The sequence below is a fragment of the Adelges cooleyi genome, unplaced genomic scaffold, assembly GCF_023614345.1.
Source record: "Adelges cooleyi isolate 19-005CV unplaced genomic scaffold, UGA_ACOO_1.1 ACOO_flye_CR_arks_rails_tigmint_CR_PRNA_30, whole genome shotgun sequence".
NCBI lineage: Eukaryota > Metazoa > Arthropoda > Insecta > Hemiptera > Adelgidae > Adelges > Adelges cooleyi.
Genome location: NW_026095971.1, coordinates 7,073,315 through 7,093,698, shown reverse-complemented (window position 1 = coordinate 7,093,698; position 20,384 = coordinate 7,073,315). Strand labels below are relative to the sequence as shown.

Here is a 20,384-nt window from a genome sequence, read left to right as displayed (position 1 = left end):
ATACATTAAAGCCAACGGTAACATCTTTTCATTAGATGATGGTGTTCTTAGTTAGTTTTTTACTCTCTTTAAAACTCAGGAAGATCTCTTCTCGCTACCGTTGGAACATGGTATTAGAACAAAAAGTGTTAAAGCTATTTTATCATTTGAAAAATAATAGTTTAACGCCGAAAAATGTATATGTATGTTTATTATACCTACATATTTTGTAATAGGTATCGAGCGGCGGATTTGTGGTAAGACATCCTATAGAGTATAGGAAATTGCCTAGGTTGGCAATAATTAAGATAGGAGGGACATTTTTTTCATGATCGTTTTTTTTTGAAAATTATATGAAACTTTATAAAAAACTTTAAATATGTGCTTCTGAACGTGTCAACTTGTAACTTATTGTCCAACAAAACTAAAGTTGCTTAAATGTTATCTTAATGTTAATTTTATAGTCCAACTTGGGTCTTGGATTAATTTTATGTTTATGAACTAATTGTTTAACATCTATGAAATCTAGTTATCGCGAATGCAACCGAACTTCAGTTAATGAAACGAAATATTGTTTTTGGTATGCATTGAAAAAATATTATTTTTCTGAAGTACTAAAAAGTACTTAGTTAATATATAATACTTTTAAGTAGCTATTTTTGAAAAAGAAGACATTTTAATTATTTGTAGATTAAAATTATCGAAATTATGCGTTCTATTGCATTTTGTAATGATAACAATTCAAATAGTTAAATTAATATTAATAGTAATTCCTACAACGCAACAATCGTGATGTAATGATTTGATAAATGCAATTGGACATTGGTAGTTTTTTTTTTCTGTGACGACAAAGAAAATTATGATTTCATTTCTCTTAAAAAAAAAGCCCTGCGTAGTTTATATCGGTATATTTTGGAAACGCCTGATTACGTTTTGGCGCCACTGGGCCAGAGTACTCGGCATTTGACATAAAAATAAATTGTTGTTTGGCCGGGACGCGCTAGCTGTTATGTTTTCCCATAGCGTGTGTCCGGGAAATTTTCTGTGCTTAGGTATCGATCGGTTTTCGGCGAACACCATTTTAAGTGACCTAAATAAATTTTCTATAACAACCAGGAAAAAGGCGGGTCCCTTTAAATTCGGCCGCTTCCCGTGGCAACTGTCCGGGCAGTGGCAAACGCGCAAAGCCGCCCTCCTTCCACCATTCCTCCACTTACGGACCAACATTTTTCACGTTTTATAATATAAAATATCACATTATATACATTACACACGTATATAATAATACAACCAAGGCCGAAATCATAACAACAACAATAACAACAAACTACTCGTCGCTCGCGGTGCGATGACCCCCGCCGCCAGAGTGTGAATGATCTCTCCCCTTCCCCTCTCCTTCTTGCAACTACTCCTACCGCTGCTGATGTTGCTGTTACTACTATTATTATTATTATTATTACTACTACTACTACTACTACTACTAATACTACTACTACTACTACTACTGCTGCTGCTGCTGCTGCTGCTGCTGCTATCACTACTGTCAGTATACCTGTACCTACTGGTACTGCGAATTATTATTATTACGTTCAGTCCATGCGATAACGTGGGTAATATTTATAGATTAATAATAATCGTCGCATTTGCGTATGCGACATGTATACGTCTGTCCATGTGTCGAGAGTAGAATATATTTTATGTGTACAACGACCCTAGCAAGAGACGTCGATTATGAATAAATAAAAAAGTAATTTCTAATAAAAAAAAAAATCCAAAAACGGCTCATCGTTCCGGATTTTCGAAACGACTCGTTTCTCACGGAGGAATATATTAACACGGTCGGCCGCGTGTCCGTAAGCGCAGTGGTGGGGTAGGGCGAGTACGGTGAGGAGGAGGAGCTGGAGGATGAAGAGGCGGACTAGCAGCAACTGCGGCCGGCCCGAAGACGTGAGCGAGAGAGATAAAGCGAGCGAGCGGGACGGATGGTTTTGGTCGGTGAGTAGTCGTCAAAAAATCCGAGTGGTACCAAAAAAAGAAAAAGGAAAAAAACAACAAAATTTTGTTAAACAATCCCCCACTAGAGTGTAACGCGTGTACGGTAATTATCGTACGGGGCCGTTCCTACGGTAATTCCCCCCGGTCGAGGGCGCCCCGCCACCATCCACACCTGTGTGCCTACACTGGTGCACCTGTGTGGCGGCCGCTCGCCTTGCCCGTCCCCACTTTGCGGCGTATCAAGTAAAAAAAAAAACAACGAAGGCGGCGGCGGTGAATGAAATTTTTTCATTATTTATTATTATTATTATCGACGCACCGAATTTTTACGGAACGGAATTTTCCCCTCTCGACCTTTTTGTTTTTTTTTTTTTTAATAACGTTCCCCTATGGTATAGTAGTGGTCGTCGTCAGCGGCGGCGGCGGCTAACGCGCGTGTGTCGACTCCGGTATTATCGTAAACGCATACGCCGATAATAACGCTCGCACAAACTCTATCGTGTCATCGCCGCCGCAGTCGTTTCTCACGTCCTCGTTAAATGTTACCGTCGCCGCGCCGCCGCAAAGTTGTTGTTTTCATCGCGTACGAATAAAAATATATCATTTAATTATATTTTTGTATTATTCTCGATTTCGCGTACCACTATTATGTGTTGTGCACCTTCTCATCGAGTGTTAGTCAATTCGTGTGTTATATTATTTATTATATTACATACATTTAATAGTAAATAGATTAAAACGCCGCCTCGTCTCGCCGTTGTTGTTGTTATTGTTTTGTTGTGTTCGCGGTGCGTTTCGTTACGGTGGGCGCGTATGGTAAACGGAAGCCGCTGTTAGGCATATCACCCTGTACTATATACCCTTCGACGGCCCTATTATTGATTTTCGTCTGAGCGTGAGTGTGTTTGTATACGGTGCACCACCGTGCAACGGAAAGCATAGGATAATATTATGTTTTTGTTGTCGTCCGCATGACTGTGGAGGAGGAGGTGAAGGAAGCGGCCGTGATAAGAAGCGGCGGACGGAGGAACCACTGTCGTTGTACATAATAATAATAATATTAATAATTTTTTTTTATTCTAATATGTGTTTTTGGTGGATCGATAAAAACAAATTTTGCCGGGGGGTATCTCCGCCACGGCCGCACGCCCACTGCCGTCGCCGCCGTCGTCGACCACGACGAAAATTATATATATAGTAAATATAATGTACGCAACCGGAACTAATGGGCCTCGGGAAAAGACAGTGTAAACAAACGAAAGACGCGAAATATTAATACTATAGAGGAAATCGATTCCGCGGGCGGCGTGCTGTACACGGCGGCGGTGGTAGTAAACAAACGAAGCAAAAAAATACAATATACCGAATGGAAAAAATTTTCCGCCAGGAAACTGAAACGAACGAACGTGCGCACCGCCGCCGCCGCCGCCGTCGTTTTTCGGTCGCGGCTCCAACAACACACCCGTCCGTCGCCGTTGGCCCTCGAAAAAGTATTTTTTTTATTTGTGCGCTAGCTGTAGTTTTTTTAACATTTTTTTCCACGTACCGACCGCAGTCATATCGACGGCAGCGAACGCAATTCACATTGGAATCGAGACGACAGAATAATATTTACATTCCCTGTGTTTTGATGATTACACGTCCGATATCAGGTAAACAAAACATAATATTATTGTTTTTATTATTTATATTATGTGCATCCGTTTTATGTGTGTGTTTTCCAATCAAAGTTTCGACAGTCTTCAGGTCAAACATTTTTTTGTTGCTCAGCTTAACTCGAGATGACCACGGTTGTCGCATATCGGTCAATCTCACCAATCTTAAGCCGAACAAATGTTAATGTTTGTTACTTAATCTTATTAATGAATTACAATATATTATATATATTTATACCAAACTGTCATCGATTTATGCTCGTAACGTGTTGTGCGATTTGCAATTTAAATCAGTCAATTCTTGAACTAGAATAGGTAATAATAATAATATGACAATGTTATCAGATGAACTATTCTAACTATTCGAATAACTCCTTCAAAAGCAATAATCCACAATTTACATTTCAATAGAACATACTGTCATTTTTGTTATCTCGTATGGTATGATTATAATTAAACATTTATCTAGTGTTAAGCAAGTTAACGTAGAAATGTATTCAAATTACATTACTCATTACTTATAAACGAGTAAAAATAATATTACTTTATTAGTTACCCAAAAAGAATTTCAACAAAATTACTTTCACATTATAAATAATGTATAATTAAATTTAACATTGAGACCTCCTTTAAAACAGTTTTATTGAGTTCCATTAAAAAGTAGCCAATAAAAAGTTTTTTTTTTATTATTCCAAAGTAATGTAAAATTAATTTTAACAATGGATAATTACTTTGTGTCGTCAAACATTAATAATTGTTAAGAAAATAAAATACCTCCTCAGCCTTGCATTGAAGCCTAAAATAGATTGATCAAGTGTTAATTTACATTCAACAGACAAAACACTAAGTTTTTAATGCCTTAATATCAATAAAGTTACATTTAGAATTGGCATATTATTATTTTTTGTTATAACAGAACATTTTTTAATAATATTAATCGAAATACTTGACTATCGTCAGTGAGTGAGCAAACCACACAAGTCGAAAATACCAATTTTTTTAGGAGACATGTTTATAAACTATATTTTGGATAACTTAATGTTTATTATCTTAAATAATGTTTATGTATTGTATTTTAAATTAAGAACTAAAAATAATACAAATATTATTACTATCAAAAAATTAGGCTGTTTTTTTTCTAGACAAAGTGATTTAATAAACTATTTTTTTTCTTATTTTGCTCACCGACATTATGTGATATTTTAAGTTTCAACTCAGTTTATCCTTGTTGAATATTGTTATATACCATATAAAAATACCAAATACAAAAAACCTTTCCAACACAAGCTAACTTTTTAAACTTTTTTTGAGAAGGATATGTGTAAAGAAATGACTGAATTAATAATAAAACAATTGTTATTTATTATTACTTCTTAGTAAAGTATTAGAAACAATCTTTAAATATTTACTTTATAAAACAAGTCAAAAAAATTTTAAAAATTACATTGTTATGTACAAAAACACGAACACAAATATAATATAATCATAAGTATGTTATGTTTCAAATTTCAAAGCATGTCCAGACGTGTTCTAATTAATTATTTTAACTTATACAGGAAAGCCAAGGCATCGTAAAATGTGGGATGATCTTATAGATTTAGCATATGGAACTACTATATTTATTGATTCTTTTTCTACAATATAATATATTAGTATTTATAATAATAAATAATAAAAATTAATCCAGTAGTATAGAGCTTATATATGAACTGAGACTATTGTTTTATATAAAATTAGAGGTTGGTGGTTGTATACTTTTTGGACATTGTTTACACAAACATTTTAATCCCGGTCCACTGAATAAACAAATGATAGCCTTCCTACCTAAAAATTACCTGATAATTTTACACAAAATGTGAATTGAGTCAAATTGAGTTTTGTCTATAAGATGCACTATAAATAGTGGCGTATATAATTTTATTAATCATAATTGGTGTATGAAAAGGGTTTACAATCGAATAAAAATGTAATTCTAGTCGATTGAGAACCTAAATAACCTTTACTTTATTAAACATCATTAATCAATATATATATATATATATATATATATATATATATATATGCACTATTAACATAAAATATATCTCGAATTTTAAATACTCATGGTGCACAATTAACATAATTAAGTATAAATTATTATTTTATTTACACTGATAGCATAACATATAGGTATATTTTTAAATCTTTTTTTCGCTGAATTATGGTAATATTATATTTACCTTAATGACTAGTTATGAATAAATAAAATAGAAATAGTATAAATTAACGAATCCTTGACATTAAGACGTTTTAAAAATATTTAAGATGTATAACACTTGTCTTTCTTCTTAAAAGTTTGTTATTTTCTTTCAAAAAGTGAATTTATACTTCTCTAGAACTTTGTAGCTTCTCTTTGAGATACAAGTAATAATGTCTTGATTGTGTATGATCATTGTTGATTCGGCAATGGCTATAAATCTATTACTGGAATACTATGAATAAATCACATTAAATTTAATTTATGATAAAATCCGGTCAGAAGTATTTTTTTACAATCATTTGACCTTCTTACAGTAGGTCCTATACCAATGTTATTTTGCTTTACCATCCACTTGTGTTGATATTTCTTATAATATTTATGTAGTTCCATAGTTTTTATGTTAATGTTGTTTTGTTTATTAATAAACATACAGAATTCATTAATGTATTTCACGGCATTCTAATACAAAATATAATCTTCAATATGAAGTAATAATATATATTTTTAACTCTTAAAATTATTATAAATCTCAAATTTTTCTTTTAAATAATTGTTTAGACTTACTACAAGACTAACTATACTAACTAACAGACTAGTTATTGTATTAAATGTGATGCGGAAAAGGAAAAGGGCCCTCTTGTTGTGAGAATCTATTGCAGGAAAGTTTAAAATATGAATTAGGGTTGGAAACATATTTAAAAAAAAGAAATATGTTATTTACTTAAGGGCATTTTATATTAATTTTTACCTAAGCTTCATTCCTTAAATATCTATAATAGTTGGCAACATTTAAAAACTTTTTAGTTTTTTTTTCAAAAACCCATTTTCCAAAAAAAATTTAAAAAAATATAACTGCCAATTTTTAAGATAAGAGAACGATTCTGGTCCAAAATATCTGAATATTTTAGAACAGAATCGTTCTCCTGAAATATGTGCAGAATTTGGAATAACCAATAACACAAAATTTAATATTTGTGACAAGATGTCCCTTTTCCCTTGTTACCTCACAAATATAATAAATTTAACAAAACCAAGAAATTATTATTTCCTATTACGCGTATTTTGTTATTAAATTCTCTTATTCTGAACTATAATTACATAAAATATTCATGATTATATCATTAAAAAGAATTTGATCTTATAATTTTATTAAAAAACAACTCGAAAAGCCCTCTTACTCATACAAATTTTTCAAAAATAACTTAATTTTCAAGCTAACTAATGAGAACGGCTTTGAAAGATTTGTCACAAATTCAGCAAATTTTTAACTATAACAGTAAACATTAAAAAAAAAAAATTAGAGATTTTTAAATTATTCTTTTTTATTCTTTATATTTATCCCTTATGTCTTAAAACCCTATGAACTTAAGATTTTTAAATGGTTTGTTACATATTATTTTACCTCTTTAAATTAGAAATAATTTGCTAAGAATGTTACTATCAAATTGTTCAAAGAATGAACTATCAAAATTGAAAACCATTTTTGAATTATTACTTTTAAAACTCACATAAATAAGAGCCTACCTAGTGTTACATTCTTCATATCACATGCAATAGTTTATCCAATCAATTATAAGCATTTTTATTAATAAACTAAAAACACTAAAAATTAAATAAATTAAAATACTTGGGAGTTGGAATTATGTAAATCTAGTTTGGCAGTTGCTTTAAAAGATATAAATTACTTTCATAAAAATGTTTATAGTATTTTACCCATTTTTATAAAAATTGTGTTGTTCCCTTATATTTTTGTGGATATTTAAATCTACAATCTCACGGTTCACGGCTTGGCTTGTGTGACCTTTGACTTGTGTCCAAAACACTACCATAAATCAGCAGATAGGCGCATGCCAAGCCGAAGAACTGATTTAAGACAAGCCAGACCATTCCCTTTATTTGTAATGAATCCTGAACTACTCGTCTAATCCCATGATGCTGTGGGTTGTGGGATCTTGACTTGACAAAATCATAAATTTAATAAGATGTTTAATAGAGTTGATTAAATTAAAAATGTATGTTTTTTTTTTTGCAAAAACTAAAGTAAATAAAGTAGTACCTATTTCAATCGCTTGTAAGCAGTTATACATTTAAAATGGTCTCCTGTAAAATAATCATTTTGTACGTATAAGATTTTTTAATTAAGTCATTAATAATTTAAGTCATATTTAAAAACTATTTAGTGTTATTTATTATATCTTTAAAAATGTCCTTGAAATATTAACACATCATATTAATTCAACATTATCGATTCTTTTGTGATCTTTACAGAGTTAATCTAGTAATGTTATAATTACAAGGCAAATATTGGGTAATAAATCCTATGCGACTTTTATATCTTTTATATTTTGTTCAAGTGTTTATAGTGGTATACCTAATTATAAATATTAATAAACAAAAAAATAAATTAATGAAAAATATTATTAAAAACTACTATTGAAATTTTCCTAGTTCTTAACCCTCCATCAGACGCACGGTTTTCAGTCACACTTAAATTAAGTGTGATTTAAGTAAACTTTTCACACCAATCATAAAACTATGTTATGTGATTAGGGTAAATTTTTACCTTGTATTAAAAAAATGTTTTTATTTGGTTTACCCTCGGTCAAGTGGTTATATTTTGCCCAAGATACTCAAAATTATTATTATTATTGTTGTTGTAGACTTCCTTTCTATGATTTACAAAAAAATTATGGTAGACACGGTAATTCTGCTCAAAACATATAAAAATGACTTTAAATTCTGAATATTTCTATACAAAAATAATTTTTCGATATTTGGCATTTAGGACATTCTTTGCTCAGAGTGCAGAATAATGTTATCTAATAAGTCTTTGTAGCTTTTTGACTTGAAAATAAATATATATATTTTTTTATGTTAAAAGATCTTAATCTGTTATTTAAATTTTGTTTTAGGTTGATTGAATTCTACCTCGGAACTATGTAAAATACAAAAAGGTTCTCATGCAAGATAATTTATTCTATAAGAAGCAGTGTGGTAAGTTGATTTTTGTTTTCCTTCTAATCAATAAACATATTATGAAAAAACAGTTTTATTCAGATAACTTAGTAAATTAAGTTACTTATGAAGTTAAGGTTTCCAACTGGTTAAGATGATCATCTCATGATTGTCATATAAAACATAATTTTTAACTAAAAAAAAATGTTTTAAGCAAAAATCATCATGGTAGGGACTTGACAGATTTGGGAAATTAAAACTTTTTAAAGAAAACAACTTCATAGAAGTAAGTTTAAATTTATACATTTTTTTTAACATGGGTGTATGTCTATGATAGTTTATAATATAATATAGCTAGTTATAAGTTAAATCTTGTGTCGAACTATAATTACTGAAGCATTTCATTGTAAATCAGTAAGTATTTAATTATCATAATTTTAAAAGTTGGTCTTCTGGGTTCTCATATTCCTGTATCTATTAATAATTGTAAATTGTAATAATCAAAATTGGTAACTTAATATTTTATAGGGATTACTACTTGTATTTGAAAGTAGCTCTAATAAAAACATTTACAATTTAGGCTCAATCAATTTATATTACACTTTGAACAACAAGTTGAAGATCATATAAGTTAACTGTATACTTATGTGTGATGTCTATTTATATAAATCAAACAAAAGTTTGAACTCGCTGTAAAAGAATATCAATTTTATTAATAAAAAAATGATTGTGAATAGTGAGTACAAATTTGTCATACTCAAATGACCATGTTCCAGAATAAAATACTGTTTGAGGAGCACATCAGCATTGACCAATTCTTATACTTCTAAGCTTTAAAAATTAAAATTTCATAACACACTAACATATTAAACAATTTTAAATGTTCAACTTAATTAATCCTACAAATTGTACACTTCTATATGCTAACTGCATCCTTACAGTTTTCATATAGAATGTGAATTTGTATGCTTTAATCTAATCAAAGCGGTTTAAGTAGGCAGAGATGCTTAATAATATCAATACGCTTTACCCATGTTTTATTTGATGAAATATATATTATTATAGGTGCTGGATTAACACTGGGAATCTTTATTTTATTTTATTTTTGGAAATGTTAAATATGTACTTGTTTTCTAACATGAATCATTATTTTTGTCCTAACTTTCTTTTATCCTTTGAGGTTTTGGGTATATTATTGTCACTATTGTTGTGAACCCTAATAATATTATTTAATATGCATTTATAGCTGAACTGATCGACTACCAGAGGCGTTTGATACTTACAGAGTACTATAAATTTACTGGTCTCCACACAAAAGAGTGGTTATCCCAAGATTCAGAAGAAATTCCTGGTTTGTTTCCACATCACCTTGATCCTGGTGCTATAACGATACGGACAACCCCTAGCACTGGGTCTGGTAATAAACGTATGCGAAATTCGTCCAATAGGTCGCCCGATGAAGCACGATGGGTTTGTCCAACCTGTGGAAAACGTTATAAATATAGTCGAGGATTGGCAATGCACAGACGGCTGGAATGCGGGAAAGAACCCATGTTTCATTGTCCATTTTGTCCCCAAAAATGTCACCAAAAAGGAAACATGGTTATACACATAAAAAAAAAACACCCGACCCAATATGAAGAACAATCACAGGCAGTTGTACAAGCTCACGTCAAAGCACAACAAAGTCAAAGTGATTAATACATAATAAAGTTTTTCCTTCAGTATTTTTGTATGCCCTATTTTCTAATATGGGCACGCGCTACTACTTAATTAGATTTTTTAAATTGATTTTATATTTGTATTTATATATATTTAGACATTTTATTCAAGGTCATATCCTATATAACACCATATTCATTTTTTTTTTTTTTGTTACAAGCAGAAAGTTTTAACACGTTTTCTTTTAGTTATTGAGTGTTGTTATCTCAACAGATAAATGAAAACTGAATCAATAACTATTAAGTTAAAACGAGTCTGTAAGTTATAGTTTTGTTAATGAGTATATGTACTTATTAGACAAACTTTAACAGATTGATCTACCTCTAATGATATGACCATGATATGCACACTTCCTTTGTCCCTCAATTAGGCTTCAACCGTTACCTATTTGATACTTAGCCGTAACTTAAATTTATATTTAATAACCGATTGCAATATTTGTGCAATGCATATTATTTTTTTACTCATAAACATTTTTTTTAAGCATTTTTTGCTTGTATATATGCAATAATTATATTGTTAATTTTTTTTATTATTATATTATTTACACTATCATTAACTTTATTGATTTGTATTTTAAGTTTTTTTTTTTAGAAAAGTATTAAAACGAATTTATAGTATTAGTAGACCAAAAACACTGAAACGAGTCTTCCAAGTGATAATTTTTAAGTTGATAGAACAAGCTGAAGTATATGTTTTTAAATTGTAATCTCGTTCCCGTCCCATTTCCCAAAAAATATTAGTTAATGTTTGACACAATATTTTTACTTGAAACGTTTACTTAAATCACCGTTATGTACCATATTAATTTTAATTTTGTGTAATTGTTGATGTATTTGTTTCTACTTAAAAGAAAAGAGAATAATATTTATTTATAACAGTATTAAGATGACAAATTATATTTATTATTTTTTGTATTATATTAACAACCCAAAGTATTATGGATTAGTTATTAATGGTATTTTATTTATTTGAAAAAAAAGAATGTATTATGAAATTTTTTTAAGTAAAATCATTTGTTGGGTTCTTTTAGTTAGCCTGAAACAGATAATATTATTTTGGTGGTTTCTTAAGTTTTCTTATAATTGTACTTACAAGTTGAAAATTGTTGTTTTTTTGACTAGTATTCAAATTTTACGTACAAAAATTATTTCGTTACATTTAATTGAATTTTGTAAATATATATTTATAAATTGTTATAATTTTTATATAATTTTTTTTTATTTTAACATTCAAAATCGTAATACCTTATTAACAACATACATAATATATCAAACATGATGTATTCAAATTGTATCTCGTATATATTTAATTTACTAATTTGTGTTTCTTTTTTTTTTACAGATGTTGTCTTAGGCTACTACTGAACTATTAAAGATAAGGCAAAAAAAAACTATCAACACATATCAATCAATTGCATACAAATATTGTGAAATCTTTATTTTTAAATTGTCTTACACTATTTAATATGTATTTGTTTATTTTCAGCCTATAAAGTATAATATATTTTTAATATGACATATTATACAAAAACTTTTACTTCTCAAGCATTGAAAATTAAAAAAAAATACTTTAAAAAGAATTTGTATAAATAGTGTATGGTTTATTATAAATATAATACACATGGTACACTTATATATTTATAATAATTCATGTTTTACTTTATTTTGTAGGCAATTTCCTTTTATAAATTTATTACCTACAATGTACACTGTTAGTTGAAAAAAGTACCTTTTTTGGAATTGCTTTGAATTTTTTCACGCTCTCTTGTTTTGCACTCGAGCATGTCTAGCTTAATCTATTTTCACTAAGTACTCATACTAACAGCTTGGTGGTTGCAGTTACAGGCGATGAAATGGCCACAATCACTACATCGCGCTGTGTGGTGAATAATCATTTGACCAACTTCAATTATCACCACTTGTCCAGTGTTATAAAATACCTAAATAATCAGCAGCATCAACAACAAAAAACTTGGACAGCGAATAATGCACTGTCAATATCACAGAGATATTTCGAGAAAATAGCACCAGCAGCAGTGGGTATTCCTGGTATAATGAATCAAAACTTCTATGACATGCAGGTATATACTGTTTTTGTTTTCTTAATATTGCTTCCTCAAAGAGGAATTATTTGTAAATTATTTTGGCACAATTTGGCTCTCTGTCTGGGTAGAGACTTATGTGGATTAAATTTGTTCCCTAAAACTTGACCAGTATATGTTAGGTTATCTAGATGAACTTATTAAAATATGGTGATTAGGTGATTATATTATTTCATTTTGACGCAAACATTTTTCTTGCAGTATATTATAATTAGATATTTGAAATTTAGACAGTTTATGTAGATGACTGAACTCAATATGTGTTGACAATTTCTGTTTCCTTGCTCAATAATTGTAAAAGTTATGTATGTATGTATTTATTAAATCTAGTAATCAACCAGTTGCTATTTTCATGGCACTATTCTACTTTTAATACTAAAATAGTATTTATTTTATGTTGCCATTTAAATTTCAAAGGGTTTCTCTTAAAAATAACTTATTTTTTTAACTTGAACATTAAAAATTAATTTTTACCATTTAAAATATTATTGATAGAATTGAATCGATTGAGTTAAGAAAGAAAAATTATTGGTAACACTAAATTTGGATAATTCTAGCTGATAGTTATATTTCCGTATTGTTTTTAATAAAATCAATTGAGGATTAAAGTCTGTGCATGCCTATGCATGTGAGTCTATACAATTAATTATGATGTTAAAAGTTCTACTTTCTCTAGGACTCCGGTTCAGATGCATCTGGACATGACGGTTACGGAAGACACCGAAGACATAATAGGGATAAAGAACCTATATTTCAATGTCCTGATTGTGAAAAACGATATCGCTCTAAAACAAGCTTGAGCTTACACAAACGCCTAGAATGTGGTAAGGAACCTGCATTCCAGTGTCCATTTTGCCCACTAAAAACACACCAGAAAGGTAATCTACAAGTGCATATAAAAAAGAAACACAATGAACATGGGGAACTTAACAGGACTTATTGATTAAACTAGAATACGATAAGACTTGTATAATTGAAACATTTTGAGAGCTTAATAGTGCCAAACCCTTTGAGTAAAAAATTATATATAATTTTTTTTTTTATTAAGTAACACTGGGATAAAACGAATGAAGTATCTTAATGAAATTCATACAAATCAAACAATAAACATAACATATAAAAAAACTGATAAGGCTGCTCAACAACATTACATGTGTTGTTTTATTTAGTAATTATAATTTTTAACGTTGATTTAATATTACATACTTAAATTTAATACGAGTAAAGTCTTAGATTATCTCTGTATATCCCTGTTTTTAGATGCCTTACATTGTTAGTGTACTACAAACTTAATATATTGGCATCTATAATCGACTGATCAAATAGAGCAACTAGTTTACTTCAATGAAACTCATTTTTAAGGAGCTAGTGGGTACATTAAGAACACGCAACTTCTTGTGGCAATCTTCTAGTTATTTGATAACTCAGTGTACCGAGCATGAATACTACAGGGTGATATTTCGTACAATAATGCTCGTGTACATTTAAGAACTGAATTTGATTTGATTTCCTTTTCCTAAATAATTAATAAATTGTTACAAGACAAATTATTTAACAAAAAATTTAATTTATATTGGAAATGTAAAATACTCTTAAAACTACAACATTTTGACTGATTATAGAAAATTTGTTAAATTATTCATTGAAAAGTTCTATATAAGTTTCTAACAACAATTAAAACACCAAATTAAACCCAAGTACTGCAAAAAGAAAACAAAGGGAAAATATAAATCAAATTTTTTTTACAAATACTAACAATAAAAAAAAAAAATTACAGTACAAATTATGTGTTCATTTAATAACCGTATTCGGTGATAACTATTAAGGATAATGGATGTATATTTTTCACCAAACGATTTTATGGACCAAACAATGATATGTTTGCATATCCATAGCTTTCAGAAAACATTAAGATCTTTTATGTAACTTTAACCTAATTATTGATGAGATTGGTATTCCATTGCCGTCCATTACTCTTTGTAACATACTATAGTTCACACCAAAGTTTCCAAAGTACAAATTTTATTAGGTTTAAGTTTTTTTTTAGTAGTCATAATAGTTGTTTTTATTTAGCAAATGTGTATTTTTCAAAATATTGTACAATACATTTTATTTTATGTTAAAGTTACCTTCTTCGGTTCCAGCGTACAAAATAAATATTAAATATGTGCCTTACAAGGTTTGGCTTTTCAACTTAAGAATCAACTCTTTTTGTCGTCATATTTGTTTTTTAGTTTTATTTTGTACGCTCTCGCGAGCTCAAAGCGTTTGGTACTATTATTATTTATCTCTTCTACGCAGAAGACCATCCAAAGAAAAAATATTATATATTTAATATATTACCTATATAGAAAATGTTTAAAAATAAATTTTATTACTGCAATATTGCTCTCTTGACCTTAAGATCTCTCTAAAGATATAAATTTACATATATATTGTATTAAAATAAATTTAAAACATAATACTAGCAATAAGAAACTCACTGTCTGATCATAATATCTGTGGACTGTATTTATTGAACTCGCCTCTTATTATTGAGTTTTCCGTTATTGAGTGCAATTTTTTTCTTATTTTTTTATGTTGTAACATTGTAAAAGAAGAATATTATATTATGTTGTGTTCCTAGTATTACTTTATATAAACACTTTTTTCTTTAATTTGTTCCATGGAACAAATCATTATTAGTTATTTTTAACCTACCTCGTTCAATTGCTTTAAAACAACACAAGTGTACAAATAATATTCTTTTTTTTTTTTAATTTATTTCTATAACTATTATTATTTAGCATTATTCTTTTAATTACTTTTAATTTGTATCATCACATATACACTAGATCATAAGCCATCAAGACTAAAAAAATACTCAAAGTACAAATTTACTATCGCAGGAATTTTTGCATATTATTAAAGATTAAATAATAACTATTTAATCAGTAGATTATATTCGTCTAGTATTATAATCTACAATAGTCTAGTATTTAAAGAAGGGGGAAGCTGTTTTTGTGTAATCAATTCTTATAATTTGAATAGACTTGCTTAAACACATATTTTACTTATTATTCTGATGGTAATATTGTTCCTTATACTTAAAACATTACAAATATTCCTATTATTAAGGAAATGGAGAATAAAGACGGTGGTTTAGTAACAATATTTATAAAGGTAGGTTATGTGTTTACTCAAGGAAATAAATGCTACATGGAAAAATCAACTTTTTAGTTCAATGTCGTGTTTGAGAAGCAATATAATACGTTTGAATTTAGCCGTAGCTGAGCATGAGACTTAGACAAAAGGCAATAACATTACTTATTCTTATGTAATTATACCTACTTAAAAGTATATAAGCCAAATTAAACACAACAGATTTGTCTACATTTTAGAGAGATCGGTATTAATGTTTTTGGAGAGGAGGGGGCCACAAACTTGCAATTGTTAACAGTATATAAAATAATAATTGATGTTATAATAATGGAAAAGTACAAACAAATTCTAAATTACAATTTTAGTACTACGGTTCAATCACGTGTTTGTATGTAATATTATTTGTAAAAATATGTAAATTTAATTCTATTATTATTATTATACTTATTATTATGATTGTTTTTTAACAAGTTTAACCCACCACCACCCTCACAGTACATAATAGGTCTACATTATTGAATTGTTTTTTCCTACATAGTTCCTATTTTTTTAGACAAACTATGCATTTTATCTTAATTTTAATCAATCGTGTTCATACTTGTGTAGATGAAAATAATTGTTTTCAGACAATTCAAAACGTGTAAACCATTATGTTCCTGACTTTTTGCATTTATAATAATATAATATTTACAATTTTACCACATTCACGCATTTTCCAAACTTTATTTATCTTCCTAAGTATTGCAAAATTATTTAATTTATTTTACGCATTATGATGTTATATTTACAAAAAAAAAATATGTTCTTTATTATAAGCAAATTATTTATCTTATTATTATTATATTGTTTGTGTAAGCACACACCACGCGGGCGCAACAGTATTATTGAATTATTTACTTTCTTCGTCGTACTATTTAAGCCTTATTTTGTTTTGCGAGTTTTAATTTTTTAATTTTCATTATTTGTATACATAAATGAGAACAAATATTTATTTAGAGATTATGTGTATATTATGTTTTGTGCACTACATTTAGATGCTTAGTTTTTATAAATATTTAAATACCTATATAAGAGTAGAAAATAATGATATTATTGTACTTTGTAACTGAAGAAATTTTAAAAGCAAAAAAAAATGTCATTTAAAGAAAACAATATATTATATATATATATATAAATATATTAGTTTTTGATTTTAAAACAATTTTGGTTATTATTAATATTGTTTAATATGTTTTTTTCAGTTTGTTTAAATTGTATTAAATAATAATACCCAACAGATGTATTGCTAAGTATGTAAAGCGTGTAAGTAACAGTAATCAAAAAAGACTTCGTAAAATTATTTCTGGCTTAGTAAAATATCCAGATTATAACAGTAGCAACGAAGGACCATGATTTTTTAAAAGTTCCACAAAAACAACGAACGTTCTAAATTATTCATTTTTATTGGAATAAAATCCCACACGCTCTAATTAAAATCACCAACAGCAGTGTTATTTATTATTCTTTACGGCACTTGTTATACTCATGAAAAAAACAGTTTAAGAATTCTTAATTTTTGTAAATTTTAAACGCTGTTTGACCTAAATTTTACTAATATTATTACTCATTAGTCTTGGAAATTACTCCTTTTACTGCGATTTAAATAAATGTGGCACTTCGAATTCGACCTACTCACAATTATGGTATTGATGTTCCTTTTTTTTTTAGAACTAACCGATGATTTAACATTTTGCAAACATAGGCCTTTTAGTTAGACCACCAAAACGGTACCGGGAATTAAGTTAATAAAATTTGCACGTAGGTCGCACGCACGCAGTGCATTATTTTAGAATAACACATTGTTTATACTTAGTAACAAAATATCTGGTTGAAGCGTATAAATTCTAATATGCTTTGTAATAATTTATATTTTATACCGCCCGTAATACCATACATAATAATGTACGTTTATAACAGCGCCACGACAACCGCCTGTGAATAACCAATATCATATCTGATTTATTACATCAATAATAATTGCTCAACAAAAACGACTAATTGTAAACAAAACAAATTAAGTAGAACAGGTAAAGATATCTTGCCCGGAATATTATATTTTTTAGTTAACGTGAAGTTTAGCATCGACTTGTGTACATATATAATAATTATAAAAATATTTTTTTAAGTAAAAAAAAAATATTATGTATATTTAAACGTGTCGGTTTTTCATGGCATATGCCCTTACTACCCAATGTCATAATATATTTATATATATTTCTACATTTTTTTGTTTAATAACTTCTACTAATCCTTGGCCGTTTAGTTTTTTTTTAAGCAATAGAAAAATAAAACATCTATCGAAGTTTTCGAACATTAGATTACAATAATTATCTATTTGAAACGCGTCAATTCAGGTTTTTGAACTCGTCTTGTGATTTAGGATACTAGTTGGATAATTGATACCTGCTTGAACTAATTTTCAATGCACAGAATACTGTATTAGTATATTAGCTAGTATGTGCGGCCAATAAACATTTACTATATTAGATACATATATTATCTTCCAAATATATTTATTGCGCCTTATAAGAAGTAAACAAGAATCAATAACATAAGAAAACTGGTTCCTATAATAAATGTGTATATATATATATATATAAATATCATATAAAATATATACATATCATATAACATAGTGTGTTGTCTCACGTTGTAATGAATGCAAAAATCTTGCCCTAGACAATATTTATCATCAATAAGAGGTTATAATATTCTGTATATTCTTTAGTCGGAGGTGTGTATGCCGTATATCTATAACCTATGACAAGTATTTATTATTTAAACTTGTTCCAGCCAAAAAACGGCATTGGCACAGAGCCAGAGATTTTAAGACATGGACATAACAATATACATACATTTATATGATTCGATGCGCCTACAACTGACAGTTGTCAACTGTTTATTACGTTAAAATAAAAAATTCCGCAAATGCATTGCAATACGCGCAATATAAACGAATGGCACAACCCATGATCCGAAGTTCAATTTCTACTTCAAAAATCTAACACGTTTAATATATGTAATACACGATTTTTATTCGATAATCGCCAAAATATTAGAAACGTTTTTTATTAATGATACTTGAGATATTTTATAATTACACCGAAAAATCCAAAATGTTATAATTGCAATGCATTTCAGTTGAGTAGGGAGATCTTTTTTATTCAAAACAGTGTTGAGGCACCCTGTGTAGTTAATTAACGCTCGTTTTTTTTATTATAAATTTCTAAGCTGAAGGTTGAAATAAAACTAAAAGAGGAAGCGTTAGGCGATTCGTTTCCCACTACGAGACGAGTAAAAAAATAAACTGGTTTTAGATTTGCTTATTTTTAACATACATAGTGGTGTGTGCGTGTTTTTATACATACTATGTGTGCAATAACATAATATTATAATACTATAAAAAATATTTTATAAAAACAAACGTTAACCTAAATCATTCAGCATACGTTTTTATCTCAAGGTGACCAAATGTTATTTTTATAGCAATTAGTATACAAAATTATACCGCAACCCACCTATACATATAATAGGTACCTATTTATTATATAGCTCGTAAGTAATCTGGTATTGATAATATATTTTCAGCTTTGATGCGGAGCTGAGAAGGTATTAATTATTTTTATCAAAAACAAACCTAATTTTTTTATTTTTCAAATGTAAATTATGAGCTATGTTGAAATTTAAACCTACTTCAAGGACCACTTCAGGTCGTTGACACTTGTAAATCGATAGGTACTGGCCTTTCTGGTGCATACTAGTAGCCTCACATCTATATGAAGTCTTCGCCTCCCAACAAAATCCGAATTCTCTCCCAACGATCCCTTTTAAACACGGTATAACGTATATTTTTTTTATTGTTTCAATAATATATCGATACCAATGAGCACAAAACACTGAACTGAATACATGGAACGCGCATAATGCATATTTTCCATATAATAAAAGTGACCCGCCTCGGAGGCCGCCATTTTGAGTCCGTTTTCTAATTTTACTTACCGTATCTAACTTTATTTAGTGATTTTCGATGATGGTTTCTGACTTCATATTGTTGATATCATTTTTATAACCGGTGATAAAAGATTATACGATGTTATCAGATTTTTATCATGGAATAAATGGTATATTACACAGTTTTATCCTTGACAGGACTGAAAATGGCGGAATCCGTGTGTAGCTAATTTATTTTCACAATGCACGTTCCATGTATTCAGTTCAGTGGCTCAAAGTGCTATGTCCATTTTTATCAAAATCGTTATTTGAGTATCCCTGAATTCGTTAATAGCACTATTGTGTGCTCAAAGGTATCGATTTGTACATTAAGGTGGTTCTTATTTGCACGCTTTCCGAATTTCAACTGTGCCGCCCCCAATAAGATAAAAAAAAAAATTAAGCCAACTTAGAACTTTCTAATTTGATCCTAATCATTCTCTGTACCAAGGAGAAGTTTTCCGTTTAAAATACACGCAGTTTTCCTATATTAACTTGATTATTGTATTACAAGGGCAAATTATTGACGAAACAAATGTAATTTATAGTGTTACTTTTAAGCATG

General features: G+C 28.9%; 3 protein-coding genes across 52 annotated transcripts in view; 2 read left to right on the top strand and 1 right to left on the bottom strand.

Annotated features, from left to right (window-relative positions):
- LOC126839087 (longitudinals lacking protein-like) overlaps window positions 1-20,384 on the bottom strand; it is a 143,012-nt gene that overhangs the window by 111,348 nt on the left and 11,280 nt on the right. The window lies entirely within an intron of this gene.
- On the top strand, window positions 2,417-11,627 carry LOC126839098 (transcription factor grauzone-like). The gene is made up of 3 exons (XM_050574136.1): window positions 2,417-3,626; window positions 8,781-8,862; window positions 10,070-11,627. Exons 2-3 carry the CDS (start codon window positions 8,829-8,831, stop codon window positions 10,522-10,524), a joined length of 489 nt encoding a protein of 162 aa, XP_050430093.1. The 5' UTR covers window positions 2,417-3,626; window positions 8,781-8,828; the 3' UTR covers window positions 10,525-11,627.
- LOC126839096 (longitudinals lacking protein-like) lies at window positions 12,137-16,911 on the top strand. Its single transcript, XM_050574134.1, has 2 exons — window positions 12,137-12,628; window positions 13,326-16,911. The coding sequence occupies exons 1-2, from the start codon at window positions 12,401-12,403 to the stop codon at window positions 13,590-13,592; spliced, it is 495 nt and encodes a 164-aa protein (XP_050430091.1). The 5' UTR covers window positions 12,137-12,400; the 3' UTR covers window positions 13,593-16,911.

What these genes read in the sequence shown, in the direction of transcription:
- LOC126839098 (XM_050574136.1), top strand. Translation starts at nt 8,829, where the DNA reads ATGCAAGATAATTTATTCTATAAGAAGCAGTGTG. An exon ending in ATTCTATAAGAAGCAGTGTG is followed by an intron (nt 8,863 to 10,069) that starts GTAAGTTGATTT and finishes ATGCATTTATAG; the next exon opens with CTGAACTGATCGACTACCAG.
- LOC126839096 (XM_050574134.1), top strand. Translation starts at nt 12,401, where the DNA reads ATGGCCACAATCACTACATCGCGCTGTGTGGTGAATAATCATTTGACC. An exon ending in AAAACTTCTATGACATGCAG is followed by an intron (nt 12,629 to 13,325) that starts GTATATACTGTT and finishes TACTTTCTCTAG; the next exon opens with GACTCCGGTTCAGATGCATC.